This window comes from Triturus cristatus, chromosome 2_2, assembly GCF_964204655.1.
Source record: "Triturus cristatus chromosome 2_2, aTriCri1.1, whole genome shotgun sequence".
In the NCBI taxonomy this organism is placed as follows: domain Eukaryota; kingdom Metazoa; phylum Chordata; class Amphibia; order Caudata; family Salamandridae; genus Triturus; species Triturus cristatus.
The window spans coordinates 711,261,550-711,278,346 of record NC_140582.1 but is presented as its reverse complement, the minus strand read 5'-3'; the positions used below and the strand labels follow the sequence as shown (position 1 = coordinate 711,278,346).

The window sequence follows — 16,797 nt, the reverse complement described above, 5'->3', positions numbered from 1 at the left end:
ATCACTGTTTTGTCAATATATTCCCTTCTCACGGCCTACCGGTTGCTTTCATGCTTTAATAAAGCCACTAAAGGTGCTGTCTCCGCCACGCTCTCCTTGTGTTTGCATTGTTCGCCCCTAGTTGGTAGGGTACGCCCAGATGTGGGTCCCTTGCTCACTTTGCCAGTGAGCTAAAGAACAATAATAGATTCAACCCAGATCTGTGACTGGGGGTGAGTGTCTGAAAAGTTTCACTACTCCGTCCAACATCTCCTTGTGTTTGCTTTGTTTGCCCTAAGTTGGCAGGGTATGCCCAGATGTGCTGATTTTGCCACTGGATTCAAGCTAGCCTGGCTTATGAGGGATGTTACCCCGTAACTGGTCCCAGGATGCTTGATTCCGGTCCAGGGAAGACCTGGCTTAGCAGTTCGGGCTGGACTGTTCCCATGAGGAACAGGGTCAAGACTGATTTGCATATGGCTGGGTCTTAACTGGGGTGGCTAAGTGAGCTAAAGAATGATGATGGATTCAACTCAGATCTGTGACTGGGGGTGAGTGTCTGAAAAGTTTCACTGCTCCGTCCAACATCTCCTTGTGTTTGCTTTGTTTGCCCTAAGTTGGCAGGGTATGCCCAGATGTGCTGATTTTGCCACTGGATTCAAGCTAGCCTGGCTTATGAGGGATGTTACCCCGTAACTGGTCCCAGGATGCTTGATTCAGGTCCAGGGAAGACCTGGCTTAGCAGTTCGGGCTGGACTGTTCCCATGAGGAACAGGGTCAAGACTGATTTGCATATGGCTGGGTCTTAACTGGGGTGGCTAAGTGAGCTAAAGAATGATGATGGATTCAACTCAGATCTGTGACTGGGGGTGAGTGTCTGAAAAGTTTCACTGCTCTGTCCATCATCTTCTTGTGTTGCTCTGTCTCCGCCACGCTGGTGGTGGTCTCCCGACTGTTGACCTTCTCTTGTGATTCCGTATTTGTATATTCAGCCCAGATTAACTTGTGCTTTTGGACATCCACCTGGGCGTTCTAATCGTCCACCGGACCATGATCGCTCTTACCCCTCCAGGAACCTTGGGGCTAGGGTACCTTGTCCCGACCTCAATAAAGACTGTTTTATCATGTCTGGTAACTGGTACCTTGTTAGTAACAGGCCCTTACATGCCTGGCTAGACTGCCTACCCAAGGGCCCGTGGCTCATTGTAACCACAGCTGTCAGCATGGAGGAGTACATCCCCGCTGATTGAAGAGCAAGGGTCCTTCCTTTGGTCCCCCCAGTGCCATGCCTCTGACTAGAGGCAGGAAGTATCCAACGGTAGTTGTCTTTGTCAGGTGCGTGGTGACCCTGATGCATAGTTTTCTTACCTTTTACTAGCTGAGTCCTAAGGGCCAGCAAGCTGCACCAGTTTAATGGCGACCAAAGGCCAAAATATGTCCACTCCAAACTCTAACGCCCTCGTATTGCTGGCTCACTGGCTGCCCGGCCTGCTTTGGATTTCGAGCACAGCAGGAAGGTTGTATCATGCAAGTCAAACGACTACATTTACAGGTACTGCAAAGGAGAAAGAATGGAATATCCGCCAGCTCAAATGAAAGAAAGCGGTGAACAGAGACACAGTATCTAGCATGAAACACAAAAAAACGCTTCCAAGCCGCTAATCAGCACCCCCTTTTAGTAAGGCAAACTCTACACTGACAGAAAGAATTCCAAACTTCTAAGTGGTGACTGGCTGGGGATTAATTTAAACGCCGAGCTCCTGACAGACCTGCTGAATATTGGAACAGAGTAAAGTCTATAAATAAAATAAGCAATGGAGCTGAAAAAACACCGGCAACAATGCAGGACAGAGGGAAAGGAAGCGACAAGGCAACAAAGGAGGAACCACGACATGCCTCAAAAAAAGTACTTCCATGTGAGCGTGAGAAGTGGAAGGACACAATTAAAGCCATTAATTAGTACTTGCTCAATGCTCCATCGAAAGTTCTAACACACATGAAGAGGAAGTGATGTCTGCACTCACTGAGCAGTGAGGAGTAAGGCACTGAGAATGAGGAAGAAGCCAACCAATGGCAAGTAAAGTACGAGCTAAACGCCCCTTTTTAGAGTTAAAAAAAAAGAACAGTAGTGCTCGCAAGCACCATTTCTACAGGCAAGAAACCAATCTAATGTGACTATGATTATCATAAAGGTTACTGCCACATCTCTTCCACTGAAGCCTCTCTTGCTGGCTTCCTGCTCTAGTAACTGCAGGGTAGCCTTGTATATCGCAACCCTGTATCCACACACGTTTGTTTTGTTTCATCCCTCACTCCCAGTATGTTGGACCTAAGAATAGAACCAGAAAAACTATTTCAGTTCTCTTGACTGATTGATTAAATGTGTTTTACTCTAGAGGGCAGATCATATATTTTGTTTGAAAATTGGGTATTTCAGTTGGTAAACAGATTGTAATTTATAGATTTATTCTATACTGTTCCTACATATTTTGGTATATTATTGATTCATTTCAATGATTCAACTTGTACATTTTTTTAAACTTAAAAGCAATGCAACCAGTACCTTTAGTTTTGTCATTTTCGGATATTGTAAATACCCAAGAATACGGGCTAACTATTGGCTATTCACCTACCAGAAAGCCTTTAGCAAAATATCTCAAATAAACACTCCAGAATTATAGATGGGTAACATTGAAATACTGGGATGTTTTTCACTGAGGGGTTCTGAGTGACATCAAATAGATAGTAAGAGCGAAGTCAGAGCTGTCCATGACGTCACTCAGAATCCCAAGGTGAAAAACATCCATGTAATTCACTTTTTACCAATCTATAATTTTCTATTCCGTATGCCCTGCCCCTCAAACATCTGCTTATGCTTTCAACTGCTAAGCAGGGATAGACAAGTAATGGGGGAGTCGTACATAACATGGCCTCTCCCCCCTGACACAAATGTGAAAATGATTTGCTTTACCTGCTATCCTTAACCAACAACCATCACCCTCTCTGCCCTTTTCCCTCCGCTGCAGCTGTTCCTTCTGCTTTTAGCAGAAGCAGACAAGCAGCGCTGCTGCAGTGAGTTACCAGATTTGGAAAATGATGTGAAAGATAGAGGCTTCCCATAGAAGTCATGCCTAACAAAATGCTTATAAAAGGCTTATAATATCTGCATAGGTTTACAACATCGTGTGATAAGCTGTTATCCTCAAGAAATTGGAAAATGCACCCGAACTGGCTCTTAAAGCCCAATGACTTCCGTCTGCTACTTGGGTATCTCCATCTTGAATGGTTACGTGCTGTGGTTATTGAAATGACCATTTGTTTCTTATTTATTAATTTATTTTATGTATTAGTTTAATGGATGTTTTGTAATGCTCGAACTTGACATCTCTTGGTGTTCACAGCAACTTGGGAGCACCTTTAGGAGGGGGTGGAGGGGTGACTACTGTTTATGCATTGGGGAAGAGACGTGGTCAGGGCAGTGATGACACTTTGGCGACCTGAACTGATACACCAATTGCCATAGTCAGGAATGGTTGGGCAGAGGTGCATGGATGTTGATGCTTTATACTAAATCTTGTTGCTGGCACACTGGGCTGTGCAGTCTGATCCCTTCATGGAGGATGAGGCTGTCCTGCGACGATCTTATTGACTGATGATTTGCGTAAAAGGTAGGTTTTAATTTGTTCGCTAAAAAGTGAATGTTCTTGTTACACGCTGAGTACTAAGTCAAGACTATTCCAGAGCATCTCCTCTAGACCCTCTGGGGTCAGTTTACCTTGGCCTCTCCTCCAGAGATTCCTATGCAAAATAGAAAGTATTTTGAACTTTCTTCGATCTTTTAATTTCATCTGCTCAGGTTGAGACACATTCTGGCTGCATTTTGTTGTTTGTTCAAAATTATGTAAATGATTTTCCTATGATCTAAGCATGATGGGACCAATGATCCATAAGCCTTCTGAATTAACCAAGCTCAATCAGAAGTGATATTTGTTCACTGTTGTACATGTACGAGTTGGTTAAAACTATCCTCTATTTCTTGAAACTGAAACAGATTTGGTGTCATCGTTCGAAGAGCCATTTCATTGTATTGCTGTCACCTAGGATCTATACAAATAAGGGGCACACATCAGGGGTTCATTCTGGCACGGCTGTGGTTAACTCTCTGTGTGGCAAGTGTGGCTGATAGACATGAATTTCTGAATTTGTCCACCAAACTAGGAGGACAGTTAATTCTGGTTCTTCAGTATGCAAGTGACATGGTCTAGCTGGACAGGACCAGTAAAGGGTTACGACAACAGTTCTCTGCGCTTCACCTGCATAATAAATGCCCTCGGTTTTGGAAGGAACATCAAAATACCAGAGGGCTTGCACTTGACTTGACAACCAATAGCAAGGGCCGAATTGTATAAGTATTTGGGGTCAGATTACATGAGGGGTGGCCACCATTCACAGCTGGCCGCTCTTGAGCTGAAGCAATGTCTCAAATTTGCTTTGTGCAGATTATTTAAGGAACTGTCTGACTCTTCAGTCATTCCATTAATGAACTTGATTAAATCAAATTTACGGACCATTCCAGTCAAACTATCAAAATGGCTTAATCAAGAACAGTGTAGCCTTTTCAGAGTTCTTCCCTGCATACTCAGTTCAACTTTACAGGAACAGCCAGGGCCGGAACTCTACCTTATACAGCAGTCCCTAGCTGTGCAGACCAGTTTCCTCTGCACCTGGCATCACATTAGACATGCAGACCAAAACTCTCTTTAAGAACTGGTATGGCGTGAGTTTCCACGTTCTACTATACCTCTGAACCCGCAACAACTAAAAAATGTACCCAACCCAGTCAAGGAAAGTTTAGCTCAGGGGAGCGCTAGGCAAATTGGCATGACTGATGCTACTTTTTAAAAGATGTATTGACAAACCAATTGGAGGCTGAGCCGAAAACATTTTCTGACAAGCTACAGAAACGTCGTTCGAACTCGTTACCATTAACTGATAAATTAAACTACTTGAGATTTAAGATTTGTCCTTTTTCTTTTATCAGAACAGCTACAATCCTGCAAAGATCGAAACCACATGGAAAGCTGTAGATTCTGCCCAGATAGGAAAAAGTAAATAGCCCACAATCTCTGCTGTTGCCCTTTCTTTTGGTATAAAACAAAAAGTAGTTAATACCATTATCAGTCAGGCTGGACATTCCCAACTGTGTCTTTACTAAATGTACTTATTTCAGCTGTAGTGACACAACTCATGGATGGATTTGGTAAATTTATATCCGCTATAGAGTAGCCAATGGGCTATCTATATGTATCGAATCCTAGCCACTTTATCTTGTGAATGATGGTTTCGCCGAGAATAATGTCTAGCTGCTCAAACAGTCTGCTTGTGAATAACATTTTTATTTTCTGTATTGAGTGCTGGAACCGCTATATAGTGCCATATGAACATAAGTTACCGTTTGCGATTTCCAAATAGCGAATTGATAGATATTGCAATTTGGAAATTGCATAATGAGATGTCCGATGTCCATCAAATTTGCAATCACAATTAGGAAATTTCCTTTATGGAAATCCCACAAATGTTATTTCCAAATAGGAAAGTGAAATTAGAAAAGTTGCATTATGGGTGCAGAAAGATGATGTAAGATCCAGGAAGTTTAGAAATACCAGTTGTGCCCAAAACTCAGAAGCCTAGGAGGGTGCTGGAAGGAAGGTGTGTTCTTGTGTAACTACTACCAGTGACATTTGCATTTCCCTACAACACCATGTCTACAGAATATGGGGATAAGGATCTTGGGAGCAGGAAGCTGAAAGTTACATTTTCTGATAAGAAGCTGGAGCTGTTGACTGAGGAATGTGTGGGTGTTTGGCAAATGCTCCTTTTCTGTACCTGAGGCCCTGAAAACCAAAATTTGCAGCAGCATCCTGGAAAGAGTGAACGGTCTTGGTGTCCCCCAGAGGACTATACCTGAAATAAGAAAACGCTGTTATGACCGAAGATCCCAGTCTAAAGAGAAGGTGGCCAGCAGGATGGCTGAGGCTCGTGGCACAGGTGGTCCCTCCAAACATCCTCCTCCTCCTCCTCCTCCTCCTCCAATGGAATCACTGAAAGTGTGATGGGAGAGTCCGACATTGACACCTCCAATCCTGCAGGCTCCAGCCAAAGTAAATTGTATTCTTGTATAAATGTTTCCATAACATATTGTTTGTTAGTCCTCAAGTACTACATCTTATCTACAAAAACTCAATGTAGATGCTTGCTGTAAAATGCCAATGCATTATGGAAGTTGTAGTACAACTAAGTTATATGGTGTACTGTGTGTCGATGTATAAACTACACATCTATTTATAATCGTCATTTCAAAAACACATATAAATCACATTATCAACAATATGACCCAAACTTAGTAACAATTTATTTACAATAACTATGTACATGCATTTTCAAAATCACACCCAGGACATGTCTGAAACCATTGTGGCTGATGAAGCAACTGACACACTAGTGGAAACTGAGAACAGCACAATTGCTACTCCTATGCCCATAACTCAAACTCCAACTACTGGGAGAGCAAATGTGGCACCACTACCAGACTTTGAGGAAGGTGATGAGGAGCAAACACAAAGCAAGAACACAACTTCTTCTGTGTGCAGGACACATAGATTATGTAGAGTACCACAACAAACCGTTCACATTGAATGGTGTCTCTAATGACATGTCAGACAGTTCACAATTGTTTGGTGGCCCTAAAAAATCAATTGTCATAGTACAGCACCTGCAAGCCAAAACAGATCAAAACAGTGAATAGGCATCTGCCAAGCATGTTGCGTTCAATACTGCAATTGCAAAAAGGTCAAGAGTGTTGAATTGCTACCTTGGAGAAGGAGCTACGTTTACAAAGCCACCTGCAGCACATGGCATGCTATGAGTCATTTACAAAATCAATAAATCGATTGGCATTAGCCACCACCACTCTTGCCAGCAAAAGTTGTGAACATCCAAAATGACATGGGGCACTGCTGCCAAGATGTAGCACGCGGGTTGGTCCAAGTGACCCCCGCTCTGTAGAATATTCAGACAGATAACCGGTCAGTCTCCAACATATTAACTCCACCTGAACGCAAAGATGGCTCTCGCCTCAGTGGCATATCTGTGCCAGATGGATGCTGCGCGAGGTAAACCCGCTGACTCCCATCTGGCACAGAAATATCCCCAACGCCACAGCCAAGTACTGATGAGAAGTCGAACAACATCAGAGGTTGTAAAAAGTAACTTTTGTATGTAAGATGCTACATTGTTGTGTTTGTGTTCGCAGACTTTTTTGCTTTGTTTAAACAATGACATCCTATAAGGATACAGTTGTTAGGATACCATTACAATGCATTATTGCAACCTGAATAAAAGGTTATCTTTCAGTAATGTAAACATATTACCTTCATGTGTATTGACTATTTCTTAGAGGTTGTAATCATTCTATTCTTACCGTTAAAATAGTTTTTTGTTTTCTCTGTGCGTCTTGCTCGACCATCTGCTGCATGTGTCCCGTCTTGCTGGTTCTCTAGGGCTGGTAGTTTGCCGTCAGAGTCTGATTCTGGCTCGCTGTTGACAATGTGAAGACTCTTCCTCAAGGCTATGTTGTGAAGAATAGCACATGTGGCTATGATTTTGCTACGTGCCTCGGTTCTATAGACTAGTGCTCCACCAGTCTTATGTAGACATCTGAAACATGTTTTAAGTATTCCAAAAGTCAGTTCAATTATTGTTTGTGTTGTTTTATGTGCCCTGTTGTACTGCCTTTCACTTCTGGTTCTTGGAGTCCAGTATGGTGTCGGTATCCAAGGGCGCGAAGTTTATGCACTCTCTCCTTAAATAGTATGAGAAGGAGAAACTACTAGATTATTTTGCAAACGTAGTATTGAACACTGTATGAATTGAGTTTGTAATCCTTTCACCCAGTTAAAGACCATCACCAAATTCACCCAAGGTCAGTTATGATGCATGAGCCATCACACACTACCTGAACATGGAGTGAATGGGTTCTTTTCCTGTTTCTCTAAATGAATTCATTTACGGGAGGGGGACATATGACAATATGTGTGCCATCAACACAACCAATAACGTTTAGAAACTGTGCTACCCGATAAAACATTCATTTTGTGTGTTGTATATCTTAAAGAGTGTTTGGGGAAAAAAAACATATTGGTTCATTTTGCCAACCATGATGTCCAAGAACCTATGAAAAAAGCTAGAAAATGCCCTTTGTGACACTTCCCTCTTCAACTGCTATAACTTCCTGGTAACTGCCAGAAGTTAAACGGTGTAGACAACACACTATCTGCACATGTGGTGGAATTGCATTGCTTCTAACTTGGGTTTTTTGGTGAGGATGTAACTCAGCAATTAAATCCAAAATTACCTTCCTACTTAGTCTACACTGCTCATAAATCTCCTCCTCAGTCTCTTCATGCATGGTGACCCTCACCCTAAATATCCTCTCTTGTCTCCTTCTCCATCTCTGCCTACCAGCCAAAATCCTCATCTTCCTCGCCAAGACATACAGAGACGCCATTCTGTTAGAGCCAGATGCATCTTGAGTGACTTTTTATTCTTTGTACCGGGTTATCACCTGATGTACATTTATAGTATTTGCATTTCCTAAATGGCTATTTTGTGACTAATCACAACTAGGAAATCCTTTGTACATAGTGGTAACGATTCGCTATTTGGCAATACCAATGTGAAATGCAAACAATGCGATTTCTTAATGATGGAAATCTCAAATTGCACCATCGAAAATGCCTTTCGTACATACCAAAACACCATTTTGCATTTCCTAACAACCTGAAATAGGAATTTGCACTGTTAGGAAATGCAAAATGGCTTTGTATTTAGGGCCCATAGTGCTTTATTCATGACAATTTATTATGACTTCATTATGAACGCTTTTGTAGTGAAAGGTAGGATTGTATTAGATTTTATTCTGATGCTCTATTACAGAGATTTATGGATTATTTTAAATAAATATTATTCTGGGTGCGAGTTTAAACAGCAATTCATTGGTTTCCAATATAGACAATTTCTTGCTTTCTAGCCCCTGTTTTTAGTAATTCTTGGGGGCTTTCCACATACACTCAACTAGGTGTGCAGGCTAGCCTGCAGTCTGAGCTGCTTTAGGCATTGGTTGTAAGTTCACTGGTATTGGGTAATATTAACAAGCTCCTAAGTTTGACATTTGTGCTTTTATAGACTTTAGACATTAAATGGCACTTGCTGGGCTGGTGATGTTTGAGACTCCTTCCCACTATATATGTTTATTTGAATTTGGCATTATAACTCTGTTGCTTCCAAATATTTTGTGTCTTTTTAGACATCAAGCAAGAAGCCGGCAAACAGGAAAACTCTTGCCCCCTCGTCTGCGTTGAAATCAGTAAGGAAAACTCCAAAAAGCAAACAGTTACCAAATATTGATCCTGGTTCCGAGGATGAGGTGTTGGAGCACACTTCTGAGTCTGGCAGCCAAGGCTCAAACACCAGTGCATCATTGAGTTCTAAATCAAGTCGCTCAATGTCGTCAACCGAGACTATGGTATGTTCTAATTTACTACTTTATGGAGAGAGCCTTCACTCGATCAGCAGTGACTGTAGTTGCTCAGTAATAATTAAGTCACTTTTTCCTTTTAATTATGCTGTTGTTGAGACCCATAAAAGGGCCTGTAATTACAACCAATGGGCTGGATTCACAATGGTAAACTTACACTTTTGTGTAAGCTTACTACTTCACAAAGGTAAACTTAGACCAAAAGTCTAACTTTACCAGTAGTAACTTACCTTTGTGAATACCGACTTTTGGTTTAAATTTACCTTTGTGAATACCGAAAAGCAGTAAACTCACCCAAAAGTGTAAGTTTACCTTTGTGAATTGGGCCCAGTGTGTATTTATTCAGCTTCTTGATTTGAATAATATTTGAATTTAATTAATGTATTACGCACCCTTGATGAGCTTTATTGGTACCAAAGGGGGCTGATTTCCTCCCTAGAACATGATCGACAATGAACAAAGGAAGCCTTCTTTATAATCAATATGTGCAATTTAAAGTAATGTTTATGATTTCGGGTCGTGAATGGAAATTGGGAAAAGCAAAAAAAAAATGTTTTCAAACCTCTATCTTACAAAAATTAGAAATTCTGTCACTGGATCGATTTGTAAAAATGTATCGAAATAAAAAATCAATGATGATGGTATGTAATTTACCCTCCAGAAACATTCCTTCCATCTCGCTGTATGATCTGCAAAATATCGTGATATTTCAATATTGCATGCACCGTTTGCGCAGCTTGAGAGCATTGTTGCTACAAGCTGGCAGTGTAGACTGAGTATTCCAAAAATAGGCATTCGCTCATCCCATGTATTTTTAGTCTGCCCCGAGTCGAGGTCGAAACTGCTGTTCTGCTGGTCATAGTTCTTTTTGCAAGAAATGCTTATATTCCTTAGAGAACTGCTAAGACCTCGGTTCTCCTCTCCCTTCCCCCGCCTGCTTGAGTTCCCAGAGAAACACAACTCCCTTCAGGCAATACAGGCAAACCGTATTGCCCTACTACTACTAATGGATGACCTCATTCATTTTTGAGTGAAGTGCATGGGACATAGCAGGTATTATAATAATGTTTTTACCTTGGAACACCACACATACCAGTTAACCATGTAGCACCAGAATCATGGGTTGCGTACTTTGAAGCACAATTTTCTAATTCAAATAATGTCTTGACTCACCCCCAACTTGGTTTCACCCTTACCATTTTATCGTTTGACAGCTCTGAGGTAGAGAAGGTTCTCCCACTGATACCGAAAGGAAGGGAACCAGGTCCGGATTGTATACCAGCGGACTTGTCTCAGCATGACAAAGAGAATTGGGTCACCTACATCACTTTTTTAGCCAACGCCATAGCTAGTGGTGCACCTATCCCTGATACATGGTCTGGAGCAGTCATTATTCTGATTTTTTAAAAGGGCGATCGTTCACTACCTGACAATTACACGCCTATCAGCCTTATTGATTCAATGCAGAAACTAATTGCCAGGTTGGTCCTCAGTAGAATCCAAGTGTGGATTGATGAGTATGAGATTTTATCTCCACTGCAGGCCGGCTTTCGCCCCTTTACTAGCACCATCGACCAAGTATTTAGGTTTGTTATGATTTACTGGAAAGTAGTTAACATAGGGGAAGGATCTCTTTATGCAGCTTTTATCGACCTTAAGTCTGCATTCGACTTGGTCCCTCGTAATAAAATGTGGAGCGTCCTCTCGGTCGCAGGGATGCCACAGGAGCTATTAGCCATGTTAATCAAATTGCACACATCAAACTATGCACAGGTTAGGTGGGGCTCAAAGGGTGAGGTCACCGATAAATTTCCTGTCCTAAAGGGGGTGCGCCAGGGATGTGTCCTGGTGCCCACATTGTTTTCCCTGTTTATTGACAGGGTGGTCCACTATTACTCCACATGTCCTACTGATGCCCGAGTTTGGCGGGGCTGAGGATACCACTGCTCATGTTAGCAGACGACACCTTGATCCTATCTAAGACACAGAAGGGGCTGCAGGCTGCTTTATCTAGGTTTGAGGTGTTCTGTCAAGATCATGGGCTGGTGGTAAATGTGGACAAGACAAAGTTCATGGTTTTTCACAAACATAAGATCATTAAAAGCAGTGTGTACATGAACAATGCCCTTTTAGAACAGACAGATGCGTTCGCGTACCTGAGGATTACCTTAGGCAGGAAGCTTAACTGGAAACCTCACATTGATTTGCTTGCTTTAAAACACGCACAGCTGGCAGGAGCTCTTGTGAAAGAACATAGCCGCTCGTTTACCAAGCCCATAGCCCCTGTTCTTAAAATATATACCACCAAGGTCACCACTTCAATCCTATATGGTGCCGAATTATGGGATTATGAGAACATCTCCATCTTGGTACGAGCCCAGAATAAATTTGTCAGAGCTATCACGAGTCTTCCGCAATCTTCACCACTGTTGCCCCTCTTTATGGATTTGGGTTGCTTACGTAGTGAGGATTTAGCCCGATATAGACCAGTAGCATTCTGGAGACGGCTCTGGGTCACTCCCGAGCTTTCCCAATTTGCCAAATCTCTTCTGGATTTCAGGGGGGGTTGATTGTTTGGGTACAGAATGTAAAAAACACCCTGTGTGGGATGGGGATGAGTTGTCTATGGGAGCACCCTGAAGAAAACCCATTCCCAACAAAAAGGGAGTTTAAGACTGGCTATTGGGACATGATTAAGAGTAATTATTTTTCCTCTACTATTAGGCCCACCCTGTCGAGGGACTTTTTGACGCACAAACAGGACTTTGTGCTTGAAGCTTACTGGGATGTCATCCTAAAACCAATGGATTGGAAACTATACCACCAGTTTAGGGTTGGCTCTCTTCCGATCAACACCTTTACAAGTAAATGGCTTCTGCATGGGCCAGATCACTGTCCTGTTTGCCTGGTCCAGACGGAATCCATATCTCAAGTTCTCTTTGTGTGTCCGGCCTATAAGTTACCCAGGACTAAATGGTTGAAACCTATCTGTATGAACCTAGATACTAGATCTGCCACGGAGGCGCTAAGGATTCTGCAGACATCCACTAACGACCCATAGTTATTGCTATGGCGAAATGTTTGAAATGGGCTTGGCTTATCCGTTCCAAAAAACTAAGAGAAACCCAAGTCTAGTTATAACTACTCTTAAGTAAAGTTATTTTAGCGTGGCCCTGTTAATGAACTTACAATGGTGTTGAATTATTTGGTTTCACACATTTTATCGATGTATTTTTATGGTTTTATTGTGGTTTTTGTACTCTTGAGCCTTTTTATATGATACAAATTTTAGTACTAATTAATGTTTTTAGCGATATTTCTTATGATTGCTATTTATGGCTCTGTGTTCTTATCTTAAGCATTTTGACTTAATACTGTTTGTGCTGTCGAAATAAAGACTTAATGATGATGATGATATCTCTTAGTGCCATCCTAGGGCCAGTTATGATTGTCAAAACTTCATCCTGGCATTTGCATTTGTAGATAGGCATGAACGAGAGTCTCCATAACAAGTGCATATAGACACTGGCATCTTTTAGAGTGAGTTTCTCTTAAGGATCTCAGACCATAGAAAGTGGCCGCAGCTGGTATTTGAGCAAAGAGATTGTTTTATGTATGGCGCAGACATTCTCTTAATATGTAGATATTTTGTGGTGCAAACAAAAAAACTAGAAACTTAATTTTAGGATAAGATTTTAAAAAACGTATGAAATAAAATCAATACTCCTCTCCCATGTTTCCCTCGAGTGAAGTAAGGGGGGTGGCCCACAGGCTGCAGTCCTCTTACACCCAGGTTAAAGCTTCCATTGCATATTGCTTTATTCAACTCTTGATGGACCCTTTCCGCACCTTTTGTCTTCACTTGTGCAGACATCCGGCACCTCCAGAGCTCCTGGGCACTGGATCACATCTTATCTTGACACAGCACCCTTTTTCTTTTCCAGGAGTTTCCCCCATTCATTGCCTACATCAGTAAAAGGATGTGTATCCCGGTGTATACAGTTGGTGTCTCTGTCCCTTTTTCTGCCATTGAGTCAACTTTTTGGGTCTCTGTAGCGAGCTCCTGGGAAAACAGTGGGCAAGTTCTCCTGGGTGACCAACTGACTCTGCATCTGTTTTTTCGACACTACTGTTTAATTCCTTTTTCCTGAGGTTCATGAAAATATTTCCTTCCATCAGTGCTTAATGTAAGCCAGTGGGATCCACCTGCACTCATTTTGGTGGCCAACACTCATTTTTCCTAATCAGACATTTCTCAAGTGCAAGATAGAGAAAAACACACAAAGTGGGAAAAAAGGAGGGGGATGGAGACGAGAAAACTGTCCTAAAGGGAGAAAACAGGTACCGGCATGGGTGAGATAAAGGGGATGGGGTGTTTGGAAGTGGATTAAAGAGGCATGAAGTGAGTTGAATACAATGCAGTCTTGGTATTCAGCGCTCTGACATTTAATAATGCCTTCTGCAGGCCTCTATCAGTATACAAAACAGTGATGGATGGAATTCTTGAATTAATTTCATGCACTGCTAAGCATTCAGGCGGCATCCAAATCCATGTTATATTACATACGTCACCTCAGTTTAGACCCAGCTATATGCAAATCAGTCTTGACCCTGCTCCAATAGGAACAGTCTAGCCTGACCTCCCAAGCAAGGTCCTCTCTGAACTGGAACGCAAGCAACCCAGTACCAGTCCTAGGTTGCCTGTAATCTGGTTCAATGAGGACCTGGCTTGGCAGTTCGGGCTGGACTGTTCCCATGAAGAGCACGGTTAAAGCTGATTTGCATATAACTGGGTCCACACTGAGGTGGCATGGTGGGTGAAAAACGATGGATTGGGATGCGGCTTGAGCTACTGCCAGTGGCAGAGAATAATTCAAGCATTCCATATGTCACTTTGTTTTTCGATGCTGCGGGCATCTGGGCAGCGATTTTGGCACTGGAACTTATTCTTTTAAAAATTAAGCACTGCCTTCCTTGCAATTCAGTATTACAATCTATGGTCCTAAACCTTTGGTGCAGTTTTTATGGTCTTTTTTCCAACAGATTTTTCCTAATTTAATAATAATTTTCTGTTGCTGAAGCAGCATTTTCTCACTTAGCTCGGAATTCGCTGTTCTTGTCAGGCTGTGCCGTAGTTTGAATCTGATGCTCCTTGTTTTACTTTGGGGTTCTGCATTTATGCCTGGGATAGATAGATAGATATGTATGTATGTATGTATATATATATGTATATATATATATATTGCTCTCACATGCCCGTTGGTAGGTGTTGCGACGCGCCGGCGGAGCATTCCGGACAATAATATTCCAAAACAAACCAAGTAAGCGCACACTCAGGGGATCATTATTGAGCCACGGATTTTATTACCAGTTACGTGTTTCGATTGACAAGCAGTCTTGCTCACACACTGGATTGTTTGAAAACCATGCATTTACATACAGAGAGTTCGACATAGAAAAAGAACAACTTGTGATTAGGTGCCATTAATCAGTGTAACTGCAGCATCCATTTTGTAGTGTGCAGTTCTCTATAATAAAAATGTGCAGAGGCAACCATTTCGTCATGACATTAAGTACCATTTCACAATTATTGTAAATCATGTTTATTTTAAAACAACCATTGTGTGTTTCCAAATATTATGCCAAGTGGCACACAGAAAATGATTTATACTGTGCCAAGCTATAGTGAAGTCACATGTTAGATCGGTGGCCATACTGAGGTAATGTCTACTGTCTGCAAGTGCACAAGTTATTGTTACTCTCCCTATACTATCTTTTCAAAATAAATATAATTTCCAAATGGTAGTTCACAGCAGATGGGAGTGTTAAAAGAGATGCAGAATTGCAATGCCACCCTAGTTTCTACTCTCACCAAGTGGCCTAATGAGAAGGTAGGGGTCCGCCTTGGTATATACCTTGTGGTGCATGTGTGGGAGACAACCCAAGCATCATATTCATAGTCAGAAATAGAATATGAACAAGAAGTCCACAGTATCGCAGTATGCGAATGTCCTTCTTTATGTGTGGTTGCGATTTACCAGCCCCAAAACATTTAAATGATCCCACCTTATGATGCACAAACACTTAATAGCAGACAAAATAAACCAAAAATCAGGATAAATTGAAGGAAGCACTCTTATCTGTGCTGTGCTCTATACCATGAAGACGTGATATTGAAGCATCTCCACCCAGGAGTCTGATCTTCCTTTTCTCCTGTAATGTGAAAAAACAACAACAAAAATATTAGATTAAAATCACCTAATTAAAATGTGATCAAGAAAATGAATAAACTTATATACTTCATATACAACTAAATTCATATTTGCTTTCTTCATGTTACCCAAAGCGAGTATGTTCTTCTGCGAAAGTAACCCAATAACAAATCGATTGCAAGTTAGTTTTCATGCAAGTGGATCCCTAACTCTTTGTCCTGGATATGGCCCCATGGACTCCTAGTTTGAAGATCCAGGATATTCCATGATTCCCTCTTTCTCAAGTCAAGGACCCTTGGGTTGTGTCGGATCTGCTCTATTGCGAAATATCTCAGCAGTGAGCTATTGGACAGATGGTATTCTTCAAAATGCCTGAACACAGGATAGTGTATGTCCTTATTATTGATGGCTTGCATGTGTTCAAGTACTCTCTTTTTAACTGTCAGATCCAAAACAGACATCCATTACTTTGAGCATACTAACATGTTGGTGTAAATGATGACAGTTTGCCTTTATGTATGTTTCTGTGTCGCTTCCTTCTATGGGCCTGTTTTAGGAAGAGGAAAAAGGCGTGCTCACATCGGAGTAGTATTGTGTCATTTTAATCATGAATTGTTCTTTCTGTTTTTATATATAAATGATTTTAAAGGTCCTATTTGGATCACAGCAAATTTGTTTAATACTCATTTTAAAGAATGTATATATGTATATTTATTGACTTGGAAATTTTTATATGTACTTGTGTGTGTGTGTGTATATATATATATATATATATATATATTTGTATAGTATATATAAATATATATTATACAAATATTCCACCTCCTGCTCCCACTTCCAAAAAGGCACAAACACTTCGAGAAGAAACATCCTTTAAGCGGTTCTCATTTTCTTTCTCACAATGGCAAAACTCGTTTCAGCAGTCTCCATTGCCTGTCACATACCATAGATGCCATTTTCTTCACCTTACATAAGCAACACCGCATAGTACGTACATTGCGGCACAGACAT

At 41.5% G+C, this 16,797-nt stretch overlaps 1 protein-coding gene across 7 annotated transcripts in view; it reads left to right on the top strand.

Moving 5' to 3' along the window:
* Nucleotides 1-16,797, top strand: part of CENPU (centromere protein U) — a 620,628-nt gene that overhangs the window by 308,289 nt on the left and 295,542 nt on the right. For all 7 annotated transcript variants that reach the window (XM_085641915.1, XM_085641914.1, XM_085641912.1 and 4 more), the window contains exon 7: nt 9,344-9,562. In XM_085641915.1, the coding sequence (XP_085498041.1) occupies nt 9,344-9,562 (219 nt within the window). The remainder of the gene's footprint in view (nt 1-9,343; nt 9,563-16,797) is intronic.